Raw genomic sequence first — 27,259 nt, forward strand, 5'->3', positions numbered from 1 at the left:
ACATGTAGTTTAAAGACATATACTGAGGCATTGGGGTTAATTTATCCAAAATTTGGGAAATCATTTCTGCATTTCTTGATAAAATTGTCTGCAGTATTCTGGGAGCCCTACCTATGACTTTGCCTCCTGTAAACATAAATGCTGTTTTCCTGGTTTAGTCATGTGCCTTTTTAGCATCAGTGTCCTCAACCGTTTGTTAGTCTTTTCTTCTTTCATTGCACCTTTTTTTTATTTTATGCAATTGCCGTTCTTATTTTATAAGCTGATTGGTACTCTGTGTTAGTTCACTGATCTATTTTAATTTCCACGGTATCTGTTTAAAGGTGATTAATAAAGATGTTTCTACAAATTAAGTTGAGCCAAAAATTCCCATTTACAGTTGTAAGAATGCCTTGAGCATGATTTGTCAATTTCCATGTTTTTTTTTTTTTTTTTGCTTAAAGTATGCATAAGTGTTTTAATGTAATTTAAGAGGCGGGCTGATGTATTTCTGTTTTACAGAGGTATTTTGCCAGAAAAGGTATAAATAGCCTAATAGCTTTATACCTGTCTGTCAGGAGGACTGCCAACTTTCCAAGAGAAGCTGGTTGTGGAGTTTTTTATTCATTCATTCTGTGTTTACCTGCTTAATCCAGTACAGAGATCTGGAGGAGCGGGAGTCTCTTCCCATCACAGGATGCACATAGGTGTACAGGCACACACACACACACACACACACACATACACACACACACACACACAGGTAATTTGGAGGGGCATCAGCTCACTTGCATGATGCCCTTGGGATACAGGGGAAAATGAAAGCACGCATTGGAAACCCATGTCTACACAGGTAGGATGTATGGACTGCACATAGACAGCGTCATTCAGAGCTGAACTGGAGAACCAAGTTGGTTTTACAATACTAACCAGTTATGTAGCACTAAAATTCCTTAATAAATAGTGCCTGATGGAAGTAGTAAGTTAGAAAGCGCAATGCCTAGAGTCCTGCCCCCAGATATGCAAATCATATCCAATGCTCCAAATGATTTACATTTTTTTCTTTTTTTTTTTCCTTTTCTTTCTTTCTTTATGAATGCATTTTGTTAACTAGGTAAGTCCAACGTTTTCATAGATAACCTGGAATCATTATATGTTAATTTGACTTGCTCTGAGCCACACAGTTTGCAAGTTAAACACTTTTTTTTTTTTTTTTGACATTTGCTTATTCTTTGTATGGTTTTACTGTTGCTGATGTGGTTCTAAATTGATCTGAATCACTATTTTACTATATTTATCTGATTTCCCTGCTAACTACTGTTTATCATTTATGTTTTAGCTCAGTTTTTTAATTATAATGCTCTTGGTCAACAAGCAAATAAAAAAAAAAAAAAAAAAAACTTGTACCACAAACTTGGCATGGAAATTCAGTGATACAAACCCAGAATTACAGGATGAAGCTTGTTAGCAGCACTGTTAGTAGCACATAACATCAATCCTCTTTGTTGAACTTCCAGCAGAGATTTTATGGTAGAAAATCAGCTTAGCACTGCTGCCAATATTTATTTATTTTGTAAATGTTCTATTCTCTTCATCCATTACTGCAGTTAAATAGTATGGTATGCTTTATCTGTTTGGATTTAGGTATACATATTACGACCAGAAGAACCGCTGAGATTTTGAATTTCGCCAATTGTCTAATCATGAAAAAATCAGCTGGGTTCAGTCATCTCACCTAATCATTTTTACTGAGCAGTTTTGAACAAGTCATTCCGGCACCAGTAAACTAGAGTGGCTCCATTTTTTAGAGACAGGTCAATTAATTCATGTTAAACACATGAAAAAGCAACACTGGTTAATTCACTTCTTCTCTTTTCTGTTTACCATATCCGTGGTGGTACAGTGGTAGCATTGTTGCTTCACAGCAAGAACTTCTCCTGTTCGATTCTCAGCTGGAGTGCCTTCTGTGTGGAATCTGCATGTCCTCCCCACGGTTGAGTGGCCTCCGAAAGACATGCGTGAATGGGTGTGCCTTCGCTGAAGGTTGGGCATTGGGCTGGCAACTCGGCACCATAAAAATCGACTGCCAATCATTAGCGGACTGGAGTTCCACTGTGGCAACCCCTAACAAGCATCAATATTTTCCATATGTGAAGGTACCTCAAGATGGCATGCATAAGCTCCGAGAGTTTCCAAATCCCCTGGGCAAGGTGAAACCTAACACTTCCTGTCTGTCTCTACATACATTCTCAGCATGATGGCCACTGCTTCACAATACTCTCTTCTTCGCAAAATACCACCCAATGTGCATATGTGTCCCTGTCCATAGGCTGCCAAGCCTGGAGACACCATAGAAAGAATTCATGCTTCATTAAATTCCATAAAGCTGAATTTTAAATTTTCTTTACTATATAAACATTACGTTTACATTGCTTTTAGATTATGAGGCACATACTGTATTATTTCAGGTTCATCACTAGTTACAGGACTACAGCACTAAAACAGAGACATTTTTCTTGTTTTGAAGCATGCTTTGTGGATTTTTAGTTTACTGTTCATTCTCCTCTGCTATTTTAGTGATCAGTGGTGTCAGGAGTTCTTTTTTCTGTGTTGTCCTACACAGTCCCCATTCGTTTGCATGTGGGATAGGCTTTGTACATCTCTGCAGTTTAAGCTATCATGCAAGAAGCCTGTTACTGTACTTGTATAATTATCTCTATTCACGTGCCTTCTGGTCTATGAATTACTGTGTGCTGAGTTTTTTTCTTTTTAACCAGGCAAGATCCAGTTACACTCAAGCCTGTTTATTTGAATGGTGTAGAATATTTGTTCTCTCTGCATAATTAGACTGAAGTTGCATCACACATAACAGATACAGAAGGAATCAAGCCTATGTCTAGAGTATGAAGTTGTTACTTCTGTGTGCAGTCCTGTTAGACCAGGTTTTCTCCAAAACTTGGACCACCATCTCAGATGTATTATCATCGGCTTTTTTGTCTGTTACCTTGCTATTGCAGATTTTTCTTTACTTAATTCAAAATTCTGTACATTTACCGTTTGTGAATGACTACTTCACAGTCTAAAAAGCAATAAAAAACAGAGAAATTAGTGGTCTTAAAACTTTATTGATGAGCTCAGTCACAATAATTCCCAAAAATCATGAAAACCAGGTAGTGTTCCAAAGCAACAAGCCTTTATTTGTCACAGACACACAATCCTCAGTAACAAAAATCAGAAATATTTTTACAATGTTAAACATATCAGCTTTTATACACTTAAAAGTAGGTGTGGAAAATATATGTACTGTTTAATTTTAAACCAGTCTTTTCAAGGCAAACAATACAAACGGGTTTAAAATGTGCAGTTTAGAATAGCAAGTACCCATCTCCACACATTACTACTGATTAGGTTAAACTAAATCCTAGTTAAGGAAAACACTACCTGTCTATTTGCAACCCACATTCCCAAATCAGGCATTAAGAAAAGCATAACATACACATAAAAAGATAGTATTTTAACTAAAATCTCTTTCGGTTAACTAATGCAATCAAGCCTTCATCAGGTCTGTGACAAGAACTAAAGTCATATAAATAAGGTAGATAAGTAAAATAGTTAATTAGATTGATACAAGAAAAAACATATAGCTATCTAACCATAAACATTATCTAACTAGAACACTATAAATGTAAATATGTATGTCTAATAATATCTAATATTATTTATAGCTCAGAAAAAAATTATTTCAGAAAAAATATTTTATTTATAGCTCAGAAAAAATGCCAGTGCTTTGCAGTTACAACAATTTTCATGTTTATAGCCCTAGAAATGTTTATTCAATGAAAACTAGTATAAAAAAAACATAAAAATAGTAAACTAGTAATGTATAAAAGTGTGCAGGTGCATGAGTGTGCACGTGTGTGTACTAGAATGATAAATGGGGGAATTATACCAATACTTCATGGTAATGGCGTGAAGAAATGTGTGTTTTGAATTTGCCGTTTAAATCTCTGGTGTGATGCAAGAGTGTACTAAATCTAATCAAAGCAGAAATTAGGTTAAAGTAACTAAACATCTATACCCATACTACACATAATTTTTTATTTTTAGTACATAAAATTATTTCCTTAATTAACCAGATCACTCTGCCTTCTTCAGATCTGAAGCATCCTGCAAAACAACACTATAGAAGTGGTAGGAAGTGTTCTGTCTCCTTAAACTGTTTTCATAATAATGCACTACTCAGACACATTCAGGCTTCCCATCAGTTATATTTTTCATTTCCTCATACATTTTCAAACTTACATTTTGTGGATAGGTTTATAGTTAACAGCACAAGTCAATAAACATGGAAACCACAAGTACTTTCTACCAAGGTTCCTTTTTGACTATATAAACTCCATTTATTAGATTTATAGCACAAATGTATTTGAATGATGCCATTACACATTTCTGATGATGAAGATGTTAGTGCCACACTGAGATTTCATATTTTTTATTGCCTGAGTGTTGCAAGAAGATGGATACTGCATTCATGAAAGGCATGAGCAGAGTTCAGAAATGAAGATTTAAAATAAAATGGTGTGTCTGAACGTGTGACATTCATGAGGCTGCTTGGGGATAGGGAAATTTGGTTCAGCATTCATACAGCAAAGTTGGCAAAGACATAGTAAAAACTTTCATATTGTGTGTAGCAGTTCATTTTTCAGAATACAGTGGCGGCTTGTCTTGATGTGAGCTGATAAGCAGATGTATTCTGGTGTTTAATTGCTAATGAAAAATCAAGCTGACTAAGAAGCCCTATAAATGCTGTGCACTGCTTCTCTTATCACTGGTCACTGCTGCTTGTGTTACAGCCCACTGCTCCTCATGTCATCAAGGACTGTTCCTCTTATCATTGGGCACTGCTTCTGGTGTCACTGGGCACTGCTGCTCATGTCACAGTGCACTGCTTCTCTTATCACTGGTCACGGCTGCTTGTGTCACAGCCCACTGCTCCTCTTATCATTGGGCACTGCTTCTGGTGTCACTGGGCACTGCTCCTCTTATCATTGGGCACTGCTTCTGGTGTCACTGGGCACTGCTGCTCATGTCACAGTGCACTGCTTCTCTTATCACTGGTCACTGCTGCTTGTGTCACAGCCCACTGCTCCTCTTATCATTGGGCACTGCTTCTGGTGTCACTGGGCACTGCTGCTCATGTCACAGTTCACTGCTTCTCTTATCACTGGTCACGGCTGCTCATGTCACAATGCACTGCCCATCATATCATTGAGCACTTCTCCTGATGTCAAAGGGCACTGATCCTCCTGTTACTGGGCACTGCTTCTCATGTCACTGTGCACTGCTGATGATGTCATTGGGTACTGTTCCTCATGTCAATGCTTCTATGTCAGAGTATATTGATTGTTTTGCCAGAAATGTAGAATTTTACAACAGATTTATATAACAATACATGTTGCCAGCTAGAAAATGAGGGATCATGTCATTCCATTAAAGCCACTTTCACTGAAAACACTGTCATTGAATAATGAACATTAAAAACCACTTTCACTAATAAAAACATGAAAAGAAACTCACACTCCCCATTTGTCTTATGGTTAAATTTGATTTTTTTATATTTAGTTTTGTTTGCATTTTAGTTTAGGTGTCTCTGTGTTTCATTTCTTTATTTACTGTGAAATTAGCATTTCTTGCATTGGAAGGCTGAAAATAAAATGCAGAGACTTTTTGCTTATAAAATATTTAACCTTACCACATGGTCGTATAAATAATGGAGTTAGGATATTTAAGTAAGGGGTGGTTGGAGGGAAAGCCACTCATACAAGGGTTGCAGAGATGCTTGACCTATGCCAGAACACTTTTTTGTAGGTATTTTGGTGAAAGAAACTTTCAGTTTTATTTATTTGATAAATGATTGTAATGTAAATGGATTCAGTGAAATGACAAGACTCCACAAATTATACATAATTATTAATCTTTATTCTCGGGGAGGTACAAAAAATTCAGTGAGAATATGTGTAACTTATTTCCATGCCATTTCTCCTTGCTATTGCATTATTATGCCATTGTTTTAGTTGTTCCCCATTTCGTGCTGTAAAACTTGACAGTGATCATCATTTACTTTACCTTAGATGGACAGTGCTGTTATAACCATCATCCTGTTACACATAAAAAGAAAGCCACATTATTTTCTGATTTAATACCAAATACCTAATAGTTTTATTTCAACAAGATGCATCCCATCCTAAGCTGTTGTAGTATGGACTAGACTTCAGACTCATTAAGTTTCTCATTAGGAAGACAAAATAAAATGTTCTCCCATCCTTTTTCATGCTCTGAGAAATACTTCTGCTCTTGCAGGTGTTTTATCTCTGTTCTGGATTGTCTTGTGGCTATCACTTTGTGACTTAGGCCTCCATGCTGCAGTGTTCCATATCTTTGATGAAAAAGCCTGACAAACAGACTGTCATAGAATGTAAGGTCAGCTGGGGTGAGGGGGATGAACATCATTTGAAAGATGCATGGTGCAGCCTGTCCGTGAGTATGTGTGCTGAGACAGGAAAACAGCTACTGTTATCCCTTTGCACAAAGGACGTACATCCATGGACCCCGGGAACTATAGAACCATTAGCCTGACCAGCCTTATCAGCAAGGCCATGGAACAAATCATCATGGACTTTATTAACAAACATATAGGAAACCTCCAAAAGCTCAACCACACCCAGTTTGGCTTTGTCAAGGAGAGATCATGCCTGTTAAACTTGGTGGACTTCTTTGAGACGGTCACCAAAGCCTTAGATGAGGGTAAATCTTTGCATACGGTCTACTTAGACCTAGCCAAGGCCTTTGACACAATGCCTCACTTAGGCATCATTGAAAAACTCACCCAGCTGGTTAAGCAACCCTTATATTTTCAGGTGGGTTGCAAACTGGCTCACTGATAGATCTTACACAATCAAAATAGGGGACTCCATCTCTTCCAGCAGACTCATAACCAGTGCTGTTCTAGAGGGATCGGTTCTGGGACCCCCTAATCTACTTCACCAAAGTATAGGCTAAAACTAAAAGACTGTGGCTGACAAAGTTTGCTGATGACTGCAAACTGAGAATGATCATTGAAACCCCTAGCGATGTCAACATCCTGCAAGAAGGTCTTATGCAGACTAATGACTGGTGCCAAAGTCATGGTCTTAAATTTAATGCAAAAAAATGCATTATCATCCCCTTTGACAAGGGTGATGTTCCTTCAAACTGCCACACCAATAGCCATACCCTAATCACACAGTCAGTGGTACTTTTTCTTACATAAAAACTAGTACACTTTGATTAAGTAGCCAAATAGACTATGTTACTGGTACTGCAAATGGTGAGAGATCAGGGCATACAAATTGACAGCAATCTTAACTTTGATCACCATGTCTCCACAGCGGTAAGAAAGACATTTTATATTGCTCATCTCATAAGTAAGGGCATTGCCTCCAGAAAAATAGAGATTATAACCTCCCTGTATTCTTCCCTCATCAGGCCAATAATAGGGTACAACAGTCCCTTTGGTATGTTCCTTTCCAAACACCTGCAGCAACTGGAGAGACCATAAAGGTTCCTTACAAAGAAAATTCAGGATCTTCAAGATCTGTCTTATGTGGACAGACTGAAATCATTGTCACTTTAATCTGTGTCATACAGACTGCTCAGAGGTGACATGTGCCTTGCAAATAGAGCAATCTCTGACCCAGCTTTAACGGAAATTTTGCCCATTTGCAAGTCAAATGGCACACTGGTCACTCACTCAAGGGCACTAACATAGTATGTTACATCAACAGAACTTGCTGGAGAGACAGATTTGACTCACAGAGGTTGCCTCACCTTTGGAACAAGCTTTCTATTCATGTTAAACAAAGCCCCTTATTGGCCCTATTTAAGCATAATTTGGACAATTGGATAGGTAACCAGAAATTCACCCTGGGGGTTCCACCTGTGTCCCTCTTAGACAGGGACAATAGGTGCTGATTTTAGTGTCTGCTTGAACCAGACACCCTTGGGAACACAGGTTGAACTTGGCTAGGCTTATAAGGGCCCTGGGGACTTTAGCACATTAACCTCCTGTGAAACTATGATCCTATGGGGAGAACTTTTGCAGTAGGTAAACAGTAGTATAATCAAACCACTAAGCACTCAGACGCCACTGAAACTTTTTTTGTCTTGCAATGTGGGTTTGAGGGATTACCTGTCCAATTTTCATATGTTGAGGTTAGATTATGTAGACGTATGTGGCCCTTCTCACCTATATCTGTTCCACTCTGCCACAAAGATTTGCATGCCATAGCAGACTATTTTTTCATGTGCTGCTTTTTATTCTTTTCATTTAGACAGATGTTGATTGTTAATTTTTTTTCTAGCCTCCTGGCTTTTCTAGGATGAGAAAAAATATTACTTATCTTGCATCATATCTCTGGGTTCCCATCCAAATGAGTAGGTATCACCTTGTTTATTGGTTAACTAAAATGCACAGAAATAACACACTTGTATCAAAAAATGCACTTAAACCTTGAAAACCTGCATTATCAAGCTGTGTTTGCAGAGGAAAACTGGCTACTGTTCACATTTCCTGTTGTGCCCTGGAAACTCCACAGGAGCCTTCAGCCTTATTTCTGTTTTCAATGTGAAAGCTTTACCAAGACAAGCACTAATCCTGTACCTCAAATGATCTTTCACTTACCCTGGATTACTAACTCCAATAAATTCTGTTAGAAGAAAAGAAAATTGACCAAACATTATGTTCTTGCCATTTGTTTCTCTTTATGAGAAGTCTAGATCATATTGTCCTTATCTGAACCTATGTTTGATAGTATCATGGTAGTTGATCCATCTCAGTTACTCATTTGATGCACCTTAGAATCACTTTCATTTCACCCAGGTTGCTCTGTCATTTTAGCAGTGGATTTCAGTTAGGCATCTCTGATGCTGGAGATATGCATGTTCTTTTTGATGTCCCCTGTTAATGGCCACAACAATCATCCTGTGGGATAACTGCGTTTGGTCCTGTTCTGGGTACTGAATAGTGAGTTTTTCCCTTTCCACTATTAAGTTCTGTATGTGCTGAGGGACCCTGCTATCAAAGTACCTAGTCAGTGCCATAGATTCAGGAAGCAAATGCTAGAGACTGAGTTTCTATTCACTTATTTCGGAATTATAACAGCTTTTGTTCAGTTTAAATGGCAACTTCAGTGGCATGTGGACTCGAATCTAAACTTCTGCCACTGTCCTACCTTCAGTTGATTCATTGCCTGTGGGGTTGCCCGTGGCTACCATCAATACCCATGGACTGTGAGATTAGCCCTGACTTCTGCTTTGTGCATTACAGCCATCTTTGTATTGGCAAAGCTGTGCCATCAGTAACTCTTGTGTATCTTAGACCATCCTTTATACTAGTTAGTAGTGAATGGCTTAAATTATTCTGTTTCAAATCCCAGCTCTGCTGCAGGGACTACCCCAAAAAAGCAGCAAAGGCTTACCTAATCTTGATTTCCAGTTTTCAGATGTCTAATTTCTGTGTGGGAGCATCAGTGTGAATTTAGCAAATTATTAACTCTCCTCCAAATATATCAGCAGCTTGGCTTCACTAAGCATCAACTGTGTAAACAAGCTAGTCACATTACCACTAGTTATTAAATAAAAATACAAACCACAGTGGCAGTTTCATGTCATGATAAAACCTAGACTCAGTCTCTGGAACATCCCAAAAAAAAAAGCCCAGATATTGGAACAAGGCCCTTGGAAAAAGCATGTTCAAACCATATATCACCCTTCTCATCTGTGTTCAGGTCAGGATTTTATGAAAAAGTCAAGGCATGTGATCTCCACTTGCCGCAATAACTTCCCAAAAACACATATTACTCAGTCATAGCTAAATGTATCTATGATGCCTGTGCACTGGCCGAGCAATCAAGGGGCCTCAATCCTCACCATTAACACCAGTGAGGAGCATCCACACAGGAAAGTATAACAAATACACACACAGTAAAGTACAATTTCCCTTAAGAGCAGACAGAGACCACAGTGAGTCTGGGGCTGGTTTCTCCCATTCTCTCCATATCCCCAAAAAGACTCCCCACTGGCACAGCTATAGGGTCTAGATCGCAGCCTAGTGGGCAAGCTAAAACCTCCAGCACCTTCTCTGTCCAGCCAGTGCTTTGTGTCCCTGCCCAAGTAGCTGACACACACACACACTTTGAGATAAGTGTTATATACAACCACACAGACACTCCTGGGGAAGGCTGGCACAGGTTCTCCAGCTGTGCCCCTTTTATCCAGACTATACAGTAGAAATCACAGCCACCACCCACTAATATTTATCAGCTACTAGAAAGGCCCTTATCAAAGGGTGTCCAGTTCTACTCTCCAATATTATTATCTAAATGGTAAGTGCAACTGAACAGCAATGCTTATTTGGAGTGGCTTTGTACAGTATTACTATATACATGCAATGTACTCTAGAGTTTAAATTATCTCTACGCAAAATAGCCACAGTTGAAAGTTAAAAAATATTTAATAATAAATAATAAAAACACAAGACAATACTTCTTACTACACAGTGCTAGTCAATAGTTCAGACACAGAAAATGCTTAAAATAATACAATAGAAAAGTTCTGACATCAATACAGAAAAAAACTAATCTAATCTTCCTATTTCCTAAATATATCTAAGAGAAAACACAGTTCTAAAATAAACTTACATCTAGAGCATAGGCAGAGTGCTGGTTATGTTGGATGTTATCAAGACAAATGCAAACTTCTCTGAGTCTCTCTGTCCTTAAACTGATAACACAGTACCACTGACTCATTTCAGACTACATCATTATTTTCTGTTTCTCGGGATAACAGAAGCACAGAGTGTAACAGCCCTTTTCATCTTGTCAGGAAGCTACAGCAATAAAAGACATTATACATGCAAATTCTAGCAACTAACTCTAGTTTCAAAACAGAAGTAAGAATTCCTTCCTCCAAACATCTTGGCTCTGGCATTTTGTGATCAAAGAATTATACAATGCTTGACTTATCAGATTTCCCACAGCAGAGTGCAGTGTTGCTACATTTTTGCAGTACCACATTTAACACCATTCTCTTCCACTCAAGAGAACAAGCCTGTGGCTTATATTAATATTTACATGTGCCAGAATTATCTACAAAATTATGTCTAGCTAGGCTGGCAGCCTTCACATATTTTCACATATCTTCCCCCTGGAGAACTTAGTGACTCTTGAGAAATGTTGCTTGAGAGGGTTAGGTCTATCCGAGTATACCTTACCCCATTCTCTGTCTTGAGAGCCCATCTGTGTTTGCATTGCTAATCCCACTGCAGTGCTGCACTGACATATATGCTTGCAACCCTAGGCTCCATCTTAGCAACGTGGCATTTTGCTGGCCGGCTGTATGTAACTACAGTGAATTTTCTTCCATACAGATAAGGCTGAAGTTTTTGCAGTGCACACACTATGGCTAGACATTCCTTTTCTACATCTGCATAGCATTTCTCCCTGGGATGGAGCCTACAACTGAGATAAAACACTGGGTGCTCTACTCCCTCTGAAGAAATCTGGCTAAGTACAGCCCCTACCCCATTGTTCAAAGCATCCACCTGCACAACAAATTCTTTGCTGTAATCTGAACTGGCTAACACAGGGGGTCCTCCCAAAGCTTCGTTAAGCTTCTGGAATGCCTGCTCACATGCTGGGGTCCACACTATCTTATCTGGCCTGTTTTTCCTTGTCAGGTCTGTGAGGGGAGCAGCTATGGTACTATAACTGGGTTGAACTTTCTGTAGTACCCTGCTGTCTCTAAGAATGCCCTCACTTGATTTTTGGTAACAGGTGCAGACCATGCCTAAATGGCTTCTACTTTGGCAGGTTCTGGCCTGATCATACCACTCCCCAATCTATGTCAAGCCTCTGCTTAAAAGGGCTACTTAGCTCAGTCGGACATTCCCGTTCATCAAATATAAAATAATAATGTCCCAGGTAGGAGGCCTCTGCCATACCCACCTGACATTTGCTCAGCTTAATGGTCAACCCTGCCCTCTGTAATCTGCCCAACACCTCTCTGACATGTTGAAGGTGCTCTTGCCAGGAATGGCTGTAGATGGCGATATCATCTAGGTAAGCAAGGGCAAACCCTCCTGCTCCTGCTAGGATATGATCTACCAGCCTCTGGAAAGTTGCTGGGGCATTTTGCATCCCAAACAGCATCTTTGTGAACTCATACAAGCCAAAAGGAGTCACAAAGGCTGACCTCTCTCTAGCACTGGGAGTCAAGGGCACCCGTCAGTAACCCTTGATAATATTAATGATGGTAAGATACTTAGCCCCACCCAGCTGCTCTAGGGCCTCATCTGTCCTAGGAATGGGGTAAGCATCTGACTCTGTGTGACTATTTAATTTCCTGTAGTCCACACAGAACTTGGTGCTGCCATCTTTCTTTGGCACCAGCACCACTGGGGAGGCCCGGGGACTGTTGGACTCTTGAATTACCCCTAGTTCCAACATCTCCTGTATCTCATCCCTCAGGGTCTGTTTGACTCTCTCAGGCACCCTATAAGGGGCCTGCCTAATAGGCCTTTGAGTCCTGTATCCACCTGGTGCTGCACCAGGTGGGTGCACCCTGGTTTCCCAGTGAACATGTCCCCAAACTCCTGTAACACTGCTCGGATTTCTTGAACCTGGGTAGGAGATAGCTGCTGGGACATGCTACCCTTTCCACTGAGGTGTCAATCCAAGACTCACTGAGGAGGTTAGTCACCAGATCTCCCTCAGGCACCTCCTGCAAGCCACTGCAAATACTCAGCACAAGGGCCTCCCTATCATGGTAAGGTTTCATCATGTTAACATGGTACAACTTGTGCCCCTGCTTCTTGCCTAGCAGTTCCACCATGTACTTAACATCACTTACCTTTCTTACCACCTTGTAGGGTCCCTCCCAAGTTGCTTGCTGTGTCTGACAGGAATGTGAACTATTACCTGCTGCCCTACAGCATACTCTCTAGCTCGAGCATTCCTGTCATACCATACATTTGTCTGTTGTTGGGCTTCTGCCAGGTTCTCCTGGGACAAACCCATGAGTTCCCTGATCCTTGTCCTGAAGTTTAGGACATATGCCACAACAGACTTTTTGTGAGGTTCACACTCACATTCCCACTCATCACAAATTAAATCTAGAGGTCCCCTCACCCCATGCCCATACAGCAACTGAAAGGGTGAAAAACCTGTGGATTCCTGGGGAACCTCTCTGTAAGCAGACAACAAATGGGGCAAATATTTGTCCCACTCCTTCTTAAACTGGTCTGCAAATCCCCGTAGCATGGACTTGAGTGTAGAGTTTAACCTCTCAACAAGACCATTAGTCTGAAGATGGTAGGGGGTGGTCTTTAGGTGCTTCACCCCACAGTACTTCCACAGACAAGCCAGCAGGTCTGACATGAAATTGGCACCTCTGTCAGTCAGTATTTCTTTTGGGAAACCTACCCTGCTGAAAATCTCTAACAAAGCATTTGCCGCCTTTTCTGCCTCATTAGAGGACAAAGCCACTGCTTCAGGGTATCTTGTGGCATAATCTACTTCCACTAGGATATACTTTTTTTTCCTGTTGAACTTGGAGTACTCAGAGGCCCCACAATATCCATAGCTACCCTCTGAACTGGATCCTCAATTACAGGCAAAGGCATCAAAGGAGCTCTCATCTTGTCTACCTTTTGGCACTGCTCACAGGTACTGCAGTACCCTGTTACACCTCTGGAAATTCCAGACCAATAAAAGTTCTGCATAATATGTCTCTTTGTGCATTTTATGCCTATATGGCCTGCAAAGGGAATATCATGGGCTATGGCTAGAAGTAAAACAAAAACCAACCAAGCTGCAAAACGAATGTGAACAAACCAAGCAGAAAAACTGGAAAAGCTGCAACACTTTATTCCGGTACCTCAGCTGAATGCCTTCAAAGGAATAAATACATTACTACTTGCTGCACCTTATATAATGCTGTGTAACACCAATTTATGTAATTAAATAATCACAAGAGTTAATAGACCCATAGAATTAAAGAGACACAGTGTAAAAACATGTATCAAATCATGAAACACTATAAATGTATACAAAAAACACCTTAAATAGACATATGTCCTACTAAATATAAACAATATTAATCAAATAGTAAGATTGACTTCTAAATTCATACCCCTTGGTTTTAAAGTACTAAATTTTAGAATGAACCTGCTTTCCAAATTCAAAAGATTCTGTAAATAATTCCCACTGCTGTACCCTCTTGCCTTCTAGCCCTCCCTCAGGAGTCCACTCTATATACAGTAACCCTTTGACCCAGTATACAGAGTCCCCCTTCCCTTGAGAATCAGGTGCCTCCCTAGCTACCTGCCTCAGGCCTTGCAGTGTAGGGTCTGAGAGCTGAGCCTGTTTCAACTCTCTTTGTAACCCTTCCCAGCTCCCCTTCCACAGGAATTCTGACATCCTCTGATAATGGTGCCTCACTGTCAGCCTGAGTATTACTGCTCACCTCTACCTTTGCAGTCACTCTGTCCAAGGGAACATCAGTACCCAAAGCAGCTGTGGTTCACCTTCAGTCTCACTGCTACAGCATAGATTCTGCCATGAAGTAACCACCTCACCAGTCCTGGCAGCAAGTATGTGGTCTTTCTGGGTCTCCCCCAGGCTACCAGACCCACATGCTTGTCTCGAAGCCTGAATGGGTGTAACTGCATTAACACATAGTACTGCCTTATCAAAATCCTTCCCTATCAGGAAATCTGCAGGATCGTTGTTCAGTACCCCTGTTGTCTCAAGACAACCTACTATTGGCATTTTGTCTTTCCCACTTACTGGCACACTCACCTTTTGTTCCCCACCTTGCCTCTGTGGACATCTGTATGCCACATAGCCCCACTGGTTGCATTCAACTTTTAACCCTAGGTCCTGGACATGTACCTGGACTAGTGACTTCCCCTGCTACTGGCAGATTTTGTTGGGGCAGTCCGGGCTGCCCACCATGGTCTCCTTTATACCCATAAGCAGTACTAGGGTCCCTTTCCTGTGCAGGGATGCTCTGCTTGCTAGGTATAGGTCTCCCTTCTTTCCCAACTCATCTGAAGTAGCACATTGTCTATCAGCCAACCAGATCCTCATGTCCTCAAGCAAAGTGCTAAGGGCTTCTTCCCTCACCAATAGGTCTGCCAGACCTTAAAAAGTGGTGACCTGACATCCACTCACCCACCTATAAAAATAAGTGCTCCATTCAGCAAGATATTCACACACACTTTCATCTGCCTTGCATCTATATTCATGAAACGTTTTCCTATAAGTTTCTGGTGTTAGCTTAACAAATTCTAAAAAGGAATTCTTAACAGCAGTATAATCAAATAATTTGTGATCAGCAAGTTTAGAAACCACAGTTACAGCTTTACCATTGAGTAAGGGGGTCAGGAACTGTACCCAGAGCCTTTGGTCAAATCATACTGTTTACATACCTTCTCAAACTTATGAATGAAACTATCAAAATGATCCCCCTCTGTAAACTGCGGAAGAAATTTACTGACCCTTTGTGTTTCTGGGTTCCAGTCACTCCCTTCCCCATTACCTCCATGACTCTGGTGAAGAGTCAGCATCTCCTTTTCGTGCTGCCTCTGCTGCTCCTTTTCCACAGCTTCCATTTCCAAATGTCTAGCCTCCAACTCAAGTCTCTTTAGCTCCAGATGGATTTTTAAGTCCTCTGCACAAAGGTTGAGCTGTCCATTCCCTGAGTGTTGTAAATCCCCATGGTCAGTCAGATCATCTTCCTGGTTGCTGTTTTCTGATGCAGCTGTGACCAAAGCTGCAATCATGTCTGTCTTAGTCAGGTTTCCCTACACCAGTCCTTAAGCCTGGCACATCTCAGCCAACTGGCTCCTTGTCAGCTTTCAGTACTCTTCTGCTGACATGCTTGCCTGCTCTCCCTGACTAACTAAGCTAACAAAAGAAATAAAACAATTGTGGTCTGAACTTGTTCACTGCGTGGCTGATTTAGAGTACAAAAACAGCTTCAGTGATCATTGTATACAAGCTACAGGAATTCACTATCCACACCATTACAAGCCAATTAGTATTTGCCAACCAATTAATGTGTGGTGTGGATATCCTACCACTGCCAAACAATTAATATATGATGCCCGTGCACTGGCCCAGCAATCAAGGAACCTCAATCCACGCCACTAACACCAGTGAGGGGCGTCCACATAAGTAAGGATAACAAATACACAGTAAAGTACAATTTCCCTTAAGAGCACAGAGAAACCAGTCGGTCTGGGGCTGGTTTCTCCCTTTCTCTACAGATCCCCAAATAAGACTCCCCACTGGCACAGCTATAGGGTCCAGATCTCAGCCTAGTGGGCAAGCTAAAATCTCCAGTACCCTCTCTGTAAAACCAGTGCTTTGTGTCCCTGCCAGAAGTAGATCACACACACACACACACACACACACACTTTGAGATAAGCATTATATACAACCACGCAGACCCTCCTGGGGAAGGCTGGCACAGGTTCTCCAGCTGTGCCCCTTTTACCAAAACTATACGGTAGAAATCACTGCCACCATCCACTAATATTTATCAGCTACTAAAAAGCCCTTAGCAATGGGTGTCCAATTCTACTGTGCAGTATTATTATACAAATGGTAAGGCTTATTTGGATTGGCATTGTACAGTATCACTATAGATATATATATATATATATATATATATATATATATATGTGTGTGTGTGTGTGTGTGTGTGCAATGTACTCTAGAGCTTAAATTATCTCTACACAAAGCAGCCACAGTTGAAAGGTTTAAAAATATTTAATAATAAATAATAAAAACATAAGACAATATGTCTTATAACACAGTGCTAGTCAAGAGTTCAGACACAGGAAAATGCTTAAAATAATACAGTAGAAAGGTTCTGACATCAAAAAAAATAATCTAATCTTCCTATTTCCTAGCTATATCTAAGAGAAAACACAGTTCTAAAATAAACTTACATATAGAGCCATAGGCAGAGTGCTGGTGATGTTAGATGTTCTCAAGACAAATGCAAACTGCTCTGAGTCTCTCTGTCCTTAAATTGATAACACAGTACCATTGACTCATTTCAGATTACATCATCATTTTCTGTTTCCCAGGCTAACAGAAGCTCAAAGTGTAACAGCCCTTTTGATCTTGCACCTGGTCAGGAAGCTACCGCAATAAAATACATTATACATGCAAATTGTAGCAATTAATCTAGTCTGAAAACAAAAGCATTAATTCCTTCATCCAGACATCGCGTTTTGTGATCAAACAAGTATACAAGGCTTGACTTATCAGCTTTCCCACAGCAGAGTGCACTGTTGCTACATTTTTTAAAGTTCCACATTTAACACCAATTTCTTCCCTTCAAGATAATAAGGCTGTGGCTTATATTAATATTTACAAATGACAGACTTATCTACAAAATTCTATCTAGCTAGGCTGGCAGCCTTCACATATCTTTGCAGTATCCACTTGTGCACCTTGGCTATTTTTATTCTGAATTAGCTGTGATATTTAGTAATTATAATTTATTTCAAGGTCTGAGAAAGGTAAGGCAATTGTAGTCTAAGGTTTAAAATACAGCTAAAAAAACTGCCTTCTGAACTAAGTTAAACAGTGCTGCATCCCCCAGCTACAGGCATCTGAGCAAAACATGTTCTTAATGCTCTTGGTTGTACTAGCTTAGCTTCTGCTGAAAATCTATAACAGTAATCTTTCCATAAGTATATTTTCAGTATAAATTATAACCACAGGATATGCATGGCTAATAGGAGACCAGCACCTGGAAAGTGACTTTGTGTTGTGACTTAGAACTGGCAGCTTATTTGACAGGGGTATTTATTTCATCCTCAACTTACATGTGGCCCTTCACAATTGTAGCATTCATTCATGCAGTAGCAGTTCGCTCTTTGTATTTAACATTTTATTTGGAAGGTCTGCAGTCCCACACTCTCTTCAAAAATCATACTGGTTTTGTTGCCTGCAAAGACCTGCCTCACAGTCATCAATTAAAGTTCTTAAAGTTGTGTCTTTCCCCCTCTGAGAAGAAGACATTCATTTACTGATTTAATAAGAAATGCATCATAGATCTGTTTCAGCAATTTGCACAAGACCCTATCTTAAGCTGTTGCAGTATGGATTAGTTTCAGACTACCTTTCTCCACTGTATACCACCTTTTACCTCTCCAACCTCACCTTTTCTCTGTCCTCTCCTCATATTTCTAACTTCAAAAAAAGAAAAAAAAAGCTTGTTTTTATCTGTACATAAATGTTTTACTTACATGCTTTTTTCATCTGAAATGCCTGTACTTTTAATATGTTTAGACTACATGAATCTTACTTTTGTAAATCATTGCCTAGGATTTGAAATGTTATGTCTTTTTTAACAACTTGTATATTATCTCTGTATTTTTCACTGTTCTACTACTTTATTTACTTTTGTATAACTAATATCAAATTGTCTATATCCTGTGGAGCTTTTGTTTCCTTGCCTCCATTGAAAATGGAATCTTCCAGGCCCAGTGGGCTGTCTCGGTCATCAAACTGTAATAAATGAATAAATTATGTTTACCATTCAGAAGACAAAATGAAATGTTTTCCCACCCTTTTTCATGCTCTGAGAAGTACATCTGACTTGTGGGTGCTTTAGGTCTACGCTGAAGTAAAATCTGAATAGGAATAGTCCAGGTTGCCCTGTGTTTTGTGGTTGTCAGTTTGTGACTGAGACCCCCAGGCTACTGTAAGTGAGTTCTTTGAGGAAAATACCTGACTGCCATACTGTGAGACTAAGAAAGGGGACCTGGGGGAATGTGGGATGAACATCCTTTGAAAGATGCTTGACATACTTGATAGTTTGCCCATGAGATGTCATAATGTGATCACCCTCAGGTAGCATCACACCAATCCACATTATCCATGATGTTCAGTTTCTCTGATATCACTAGGAAGAAGCTCCTTGAGACAGGTTGTTATCCTAGCCTTAGATTAACCTTTTCCTCTATTACCCTCCTTTGCAGGACATGAGCCTAATGTAGCTGAATGGGGTGCACTACAATTGGCTTGGACAATTTGTAGAGGCTGTTGTAGTACACTTGTGTCTCCAGTCACTGTCAACCCACCCCCCATATAAATATAACTGACCCCAAGTGGTAATCTTTACAGTCTGCCTATTCTATAGACTCTACATACGTGTCCTTGCAGTCTGGCCATCAGCAGCATGATTAGACCTTTCTCTTTGTGCTTTCTAGCCTGGATTCTTCATATGTCTCATTTTAACCTTTTGGTTGCAAACTGACTCTGATTTTCATTATACGTAGCACTGTGTCACATCTGCTGATGTCCTACTATGACAGGGATTCAAAGTGGTCATGAACTAACCCAGTATGGCACACTTGGTAAAGGTTATGAACCTTCATATCTGTTACATAGGGCAAGGCTTCCTTAGCCCTTCCAGTTCTGGTTGTGGACTCAGTAATACCGCCATCATACCCCAGAATACAATAACCCAAGGAAAATCATGATGTTATATAGTAATATGGCTGTGTGTTTTTAAATCAAGTAATAGACAACTGTATTGCATATATGAGGTAAGAAGAAGAGGAGGAAACTAAACTTCTGTTTATAACAAATGCTGCCGATTACAAATAAAGATGATTTTTATGCATATAATGTTAACCATGCAAATATAGTTTTAAGTTTGCAATAACATACATTTGCTTTCTTCCATCAGATCCTGGAGCAATTGTTGAAGCTCATACTTCCACTCCATATGCTATCATAGGAGGGATCCTTGCTGTCCTGGTATTTGCTCTCATCTGTGTTCTCATAGTTATGGTGTGGTGCTCAGTTAGACAAAAAGGTAAGGAAATATGTGCTTTTAAGTACACACAGTCAAGTACACATTTAATTATTATTTATTTTTTAGCACTGCAGACTGCAGTTAACAGTTTTTGTCTAAGTCATTGGAAAGTAATTACCTAGAAAGACATCTGGTTGATGATTTGAATAAAAGACGAAATGATGGTTGTGACGATGGGTGGATATACATGTTTGGATGACTGCAATAGTAACAGATGTTGAGCTGATAAGTGACTGAATGAATGAACAGGTAGGTTTAAACACAATGAAAGCTTATATCTGAAGGAATGGATTACTGAATCACTAGAGATCTCAGTGAATTACCTTTCAATCAGATTTTTAACTGGATTGATATTTTAGAAGAATATTTTTTCCTCTGAGTGGCTTTTGCCCCCATTCCTGCCAGCCATCAAGCCACCATCTGATTACTCACACCCATTTATTCCCTTTCCTGGGTCTTCCTTCCTGGCTCAGACGAACAGCTGTCCAACTGGGGGGAGGATCACCATTCAGGCAGCCATGAAAGCACTTTGTGTCCTCACTGACATCCTGTGAATGAGGCCATTTTTGATAGTCAATAAATGAAGAAACTGGTGGCCTACATCACCATGTTGGCTCACAATACCTTCCCATGTGGATGTATGTACCCATATAGCCCCCTGAAGGCACCCAACAACTGATGGCTTTGTAAGTGCAGTGACCACCATCAAACCATATATCTGTATCCATGTCCTTGCTCCAAGGAGACTGCTACACTAAACAGCTGGCTTTGCCCTCATTCTCTTCCCTGCAGGATTGCTAGACTCATCCTCCCCTACTAGAACCATCAAGTACCCAAGCTGCTAAGTGAACTCAGGTAACCTGGACCATGGTCAGTACCTAATTCCTCAATGTCACTCACAATGAATCTCTCAGTGTATTATTAACTGCTTTGTTGCACTGACACACAACTTGCTGGCTAATTCTTTGGCGGCTCAGTGTATGATTTACCTGTGGCTTGACAAGGTCATGTATACATACATTGTTTTACAGACTGCTGATGACAAGATCATGGATACATACATTGTATTACAGGCTGATGATTGACTTTACATACATTGTATTACAGAATGATGATTGACTTTACATACATTGTATTACAGACTCATGATTGACTTTACATACATTGTATTACAGACTCATGATTGACTTTACATACATTGTATTACAGACTGATGATTGACTTTACATACATTGTATTACAGGCTGATGATTGACTTTACAAACATTGTATTACAGGCTGATGATTGACTTTACATACATTGTATTACAGACTCATGATTGACTTTACATACATTGTATTACAGACTCATGATTGACTTTACATACATTGTATTACAGACTCATGATTGACTTTACATACATTGTATTACAGACTGATGATTGACTTTACATACATTGTATTACAGGCTGATGATTGACTTTACAAACATTGTATTACAGGCTGATGATTGACTTTACATACATTGTATTACAGACTCATGATTGACTTTACATACATTGTATTACAGGCTGATGATTGACTTTACAAACATTGTATTACAGGCTGATGATTGACTTTACATACATTGTATTACAGACTGATGATTGACTTTACATACATTGTATTACAGGCTGATGATTGACTTTACAAACATTGTATTACAGGCTGATGATTGACTTTACATACATTGTATTACAGACTGATGATTGACTTTACATACATTGTATTACAGACTTATGATTGACTTTACATACATTGTATTACAGGCTGATGATTGACTTTACATACATTGTATTACAGGCTGATGATTGACTTTACATACATTGTATTACAGAATGATGATTGACTTTACATACATTGTATTACAGACTCATGATTGACTTTACATACATTGTATTACAGACTCATGATTGACTTTACATACATTGTATTACAGACTGATGATTGACTTTACATACATTGTATTACAGACTGATGATTGACTTTACATACATTGTATTACAGACTTATGATTGACTTTACATACATTGTATTACAGGCTGATGATTGACTTTACATACATTGTATTACAGGCTGATGATTGACTTTACATACATTGCATTACAGGCTGATGACTGATTTACATACATTGTTTTACAGACTGATGATTGACTTTACATACATTGTATTACAGGCTGATGATTGACTTTACATACATTGTATTACAGACTGATGATTGACTTTACATACATTGTATTACAGACTTATGATTGACTTTACATACATTGTATTACAGGCTGATGATTGACTTTACATACATTGTATTACAGACTGATGATTGACTTTACATACATTGTATTACAGACTTATGATTGACTTTACATACATTGTATTACAGGCTGATGATTGACTTTACATACATTGTATTACAGGCTGATGATTGACTTTACATACATTGTATTACAGAATGATGATTGACTTTACATACATTGTATTACAGACTCATGATTGACTTTACATACATTGTATTACAGACTCATGATTGACTTTACATACATTGTATTACAGACTGATGATTGACTTTACATACATTGTATTACAGGCTGATGATTGACTTCACAAACATTGTATTACAGGCTGATGATTGACTTTACATACATTGTATTACAGACTGATGATTGACTTTACATACATTGCATTACAGGCTGATGATTGACTTTACAAACATTGTATTACAGGCTGATGATTGACTTTACATACATTGTATTACAGACTGATGATTGACTTTACATACATTGTATTACAGACTTATGATTGACTTTACATACATTGTATTACAGGCTGATGATTGACTTTACATACATTGTATTACAGGCTGATGATTGACTTTACATACATTGCATTACAGGCTGATGACTGATTTACATACATTGTTTTACAGACTGATGATTGACTTTACATACATTGTTTTACAGACTGATGATTGACTTTACATACATTGTATTACAGGCTAATGATTGACTTTTACATGCATTGTTTTACAGGCTGACGACTAACTTAGTGCGTTTTTTACTTGAATGATGGCAGCTTGGTCAGTTAGATCAGCATTTCTGACACTTTTTGAAAAAGCTTGACAGTAGCATTAACTTGTGTTTGATGTTTTGTTCATTTCACAGACGGATGAAAATGGTTGAACATATTGTAAAAAAAGTAATTGAAGGATAGATTACTAAGTTGTAGAGATGGCTTAAGTATAGCAAATAATCAAATATTCATTTGCACCAATAATGAAGTTCTTCAGCCATCAGCAGTAACAGCTTATCTCACCAGAAAAACAAATATACAAAGCTGAACAATAAAAATGTCACGAAGTACTTAAAATAATAATTTGATTTAATGAATACAAAAAAAATCCACATTAAGTGCTTTCATCACATTTGGAATTCTTCAGACTGTGAAACCAAAGCCCATAATGTAATGTTTAAATAAAAAAAAGATATATCATTGGACATATCAGCAGATCAGTGTTGCAATACCTTTCTTTTTAAAAATATTACAAAATGTTCTTTATCATTTTAATCTGGGTTTGTAAATACATACATTCAATCACTTTCGCAGGTATATTCCTTCCAGTTTAATAACTCTTGTGGGATGTTTTCCCATAAAATGAAGTAGCAACTCCTAAAAGCCCATATTTAAAAAGACTACTTTTTCATAACATATGCCTAAACAATGCATTGCTTATATCTTCCATTCTAATAGCATACAGATGATCATGTATATGCTTTTAAAATTTATTGAAGTTCTCCGTATGTAAAATTCAGAACATAATATGCATAGAGAACATACATAACATTATTTGCTGTGCAATCAAGCATCCCTGGAATATAATAATCTTTCCAATCCAAACACATTTTATTGTTATTCAGCAATAAATGACTGCATTGATTACAGCTTCTACACATTTTCATTTCACCCCCTTAATCTTTGCATGATGGGTTTTGGTTTCAGGAATTTGTGTTTGTAAGGCAAAATTTGTATTCACAGTGGATGGTTACATGAGCAGCACAGTAACTTAATTTCTTCGTACAGGTTCTCAGCATGCTGCAATGAAGCAGTGTGAATTACTTAATAGGAATCTGCATGCCTTTCCCATATTTAGCATTGTGGGATATATGTAGGTAAATTGAATTAATTGTTAACTGGACATATAATTAAATGAATGAAAAGTATTATTTTTTTTTTCGATGTTCTACTTTTGAATCACAAGTTCTCAAGCATAGTAATATGACAGCAGAACAGAAAAAAAAAACAAATTGCAATGAATCTATAAAAAGAAATAAAGACATACTTCATTGCTTTAGAAGACAGTAGGACTACAGCTACACTATATTAATTCCTGTTCTTATTTTGAGGTTTCATTGTCTTGGAGAAAATGGCCTTTCTTCTAGGTACAGTGGCCTTGGAGATAGAATATTAATAAATTGAGGGTATAGCCCCTCACAAGGGGCACAGAGGGTTTCCCACTTCCTGCAAAATACCAAAATGACATTTTAGAAGCCCAATGATTTGTAATAATTATTGTGATTTCTCATTTCACCCAGGTAGTTTTTCAGCTGAGAGGTTTTTCATCTGTTGCATATTCATGCTAATATATTCATGGTACTATGATTCCTTAAGCTTCATTTAAATAAGGAAAAGCAGTTCATTGTATGTAGAAATTCTGTTTAACTCCATGCTTTCATGGGGAAGAAATTACACAAACAACGTAACACTGGTTGTGTGGTGTACTACTGGCTGGTTGTGTGGTGGTGCACTACTACTGGTTGGTTGTGTGGTGTACTACTGGCTGGATGTGTGGTGATGCACTACTACTGGTTGGTTGTGCGGTGCACTACTGGTTGGTTGTGTGGTGGTGCACTAATGGTTGGTTGTGTGGTGGTGCACTACTACTGGTTGGTTGTGTGGTGTACTACTGGCTGGATGTGTGGTGATGCACTACTACTGGTTGGTTGTGCGGTGCACTACTGGTTGGTTGTGTGGTGGTGCACTAATGGTTGGTTGTGTGGTGGTGCACTACTACTGGTTGGTTGTGTGGTGTACTACTGGCTGGATGTGTGGTGATGCACTACTACTGGTTGGTTGTGCGGTGCACTACTGGTTGGTTGTGTGGTGGTGCACTAATGGTTGGTTGTGTGGTGGTGCACTACTACTGGTTGGTTGTGTGGTGTACTGCTGGCTGGCTGTGTGGTGTACTACTGGCTGGTTGTGTGGTGATACACTACTACTGGCTGGTTGTGCGGTGCACTACTGATTGGTTGTGTGGTGGTGCACTTCTGGTTGCTTGTGTGGTGATGCACTACTCCTGGTTGGTTGTGTGGTGCACTACTGGTTGGTTGTGTGGTGGTGCACTACTGGTTGGTTGTGTGGTGCGCTAATGGTTGTTTGTGTGGTGATGCACTACTACTAGTTTGTTGTGTGGTATACTACTGGCCTTTCTGCCTTCCCACTTTTATTTCTGTGTTTTCTGCTAATGGTGTTGGGCTTCATTCTTTCTTCTGAATGGAGCTTCCAGTGGTTTACTTCTGCTTATTACCAAAGCAGTTTGCCAGTTATTCCACACATAATAAATCTTGCCTTCTTAAGTATAAGCACTGAGTTATTAACAGTTCCACTTTGATTATTGCTTCTTTTTTCCCTGTTCATTCTTTTTGGGTCTTGGTCATTGTCAGCAAAGCATCTTAGAAAGATATTAAGGAAGGATATTATCTTGCCTTTGTAAAGTCAGTTCTAGGGGTAACCTACCAGAGCACTGGTTTTATATCACAAATTCTGCCTTTCTCTTCCACAGAGGATGGTGAGGAGGAGAAATGTATACCTTTTAGTACTACCTTTAGTTCACCACTGCCAACTTCTCAAAATTTTTGAGAGTAGAACTATTGTCTGAGAAAAAACATTATTTTAGTATATTCTCTTATCCGTGTAACTGTACCCTACTCATAGACCTAAGGAAACTTAGTTACCTTGACTTTACACAGGTTGCCTATGTTGCAAAATAAAGTGGTCTTTGCCTGAATGAAATTAGACAGTCCCATTCCCTGGATAGTTGTCTGTTAATGCATTAATAGTCTACCCATAACAAAGTGGCAGTTACAGGCCAACAAAAATATAATTTCAAAGAAGACTCCTTCACTGATCACTTATTGCTGATGGTGTTTACACTCTGAGAGAACATAACCTCCTTTAGTCTCATTCCCCTTGGATTTTCAGCATTACTGCCTAACATAAGCACTCCCTCTCCTGGACTTAGAGTGATGTCTTTCAGCCTTGGTTTAAAGCCAGAAAAATATGATTGTATAGTTAATTGCTCTGCCCCTTCAAATCTGTCTTATCACTCAATAGGTGTCCAGGGATTCCCACCAGAGGAGATCTTGACTTACAAAGACAGATTGCTGTATAAACTTAATCCCATATGCAACCAGGAGTACTATTTCATTTTTGTCTGGAAGTTGTTTTTTACTGGCAGGGCACCCCCAAAGTATCAGATGGAAAGGTTCATCATGTGACAATTGCCTCCGGCAATGTTAATGGTTGCAAGCAGATTTTCAAATACATAGATTTACCATGTCCTTCTTTCAGGCAGACTTGGTTCAACTTCTGTCATTTAAACTCTTGAGTTTGTGAACAGGATTGTAGAACCCCATCTCAGATGGTCATGGGGGGGGGGGGGGGGTGGGCCTTCAAAGAATAATCTTGTTTCCCCTGTTGAGAGAGTCTTTATTCTTTCAGGGTGCATCCTCAGTCAAGTTCCAGATTAACACTACGTGAAGGACCATACCTTTTACTTACACAATCAAAATAATTAACTTACTGATTTAGTTAAGAAAGCTGTGTTTCCTTATATCTGTCTGTGGCTGATTAAGAAGAAAGGATTGTTCTGGAAAAAAAGATTCTCTTATTTTGTATAAAGGTGTTTAAGTAACACCTTGAACTGAAACTTTCTGTATATCTAAGGTTTTACCGTGTCTTCTGTTCTGCAAACCAGGTTGATACATTTTTAAACTATGATCTAATCTTGCTTACAATTTTTTGCTTTTAGATATATTTTTCTTTAGTGTTTTCAGTTAATCTTTTTTATTGTATTATCAAATTGTTATAGTTTGACTTTTTTACATAATGCAAATAAAAATAATGTGAAAAATCGTATCATAGTTATGAAAATTGTGTTGATGAGTAAGGCTGATGAGTCAATATATACTGTGATTTTTATTGACATTCTCAGTTAAGACTTGTGTATAGCACAGATGTTTTAAATAAAGAATGTATCATGTAGCAAAAG

General features: G+C 38.9%; 1 protein-coding gene across 1 annotated transcript in view; it reads left to right on the forward strand.

The window, feature by feature from the left end:
• The window catches only part of CADM4 (cell adhesion molecule 4), a 1,113,916-nt gene that overhangs the window by 1,035,862 nt on the left and 50,795 nt on the right, over positions 1-27,259 (forward strand). The window contains exon 9 of the mRNA XM_044079430.1: positions 19,792-19,920. Coding sequence (XP_043935365.1) covers positions 19,792-19,920 — 129 coding nt within the window. The remainder of the gene's footprint in view (positions 1-19,791; positions 19,921-27,259) is intronic.

This window comes from Protopterus annectens, chromosome 8.part0 (genome assembly GCF_019279795.1).
Source record: "Protopterus annectens isolate FY-2018-M chromosome 8.part0, PAN1.0, whole genome shotgun sequence".
NCBI lineage: Eukaryota > Metazoa > Chordata > Ceratodontiformes > Protopteridae > Protopterus > Protopterus annectens.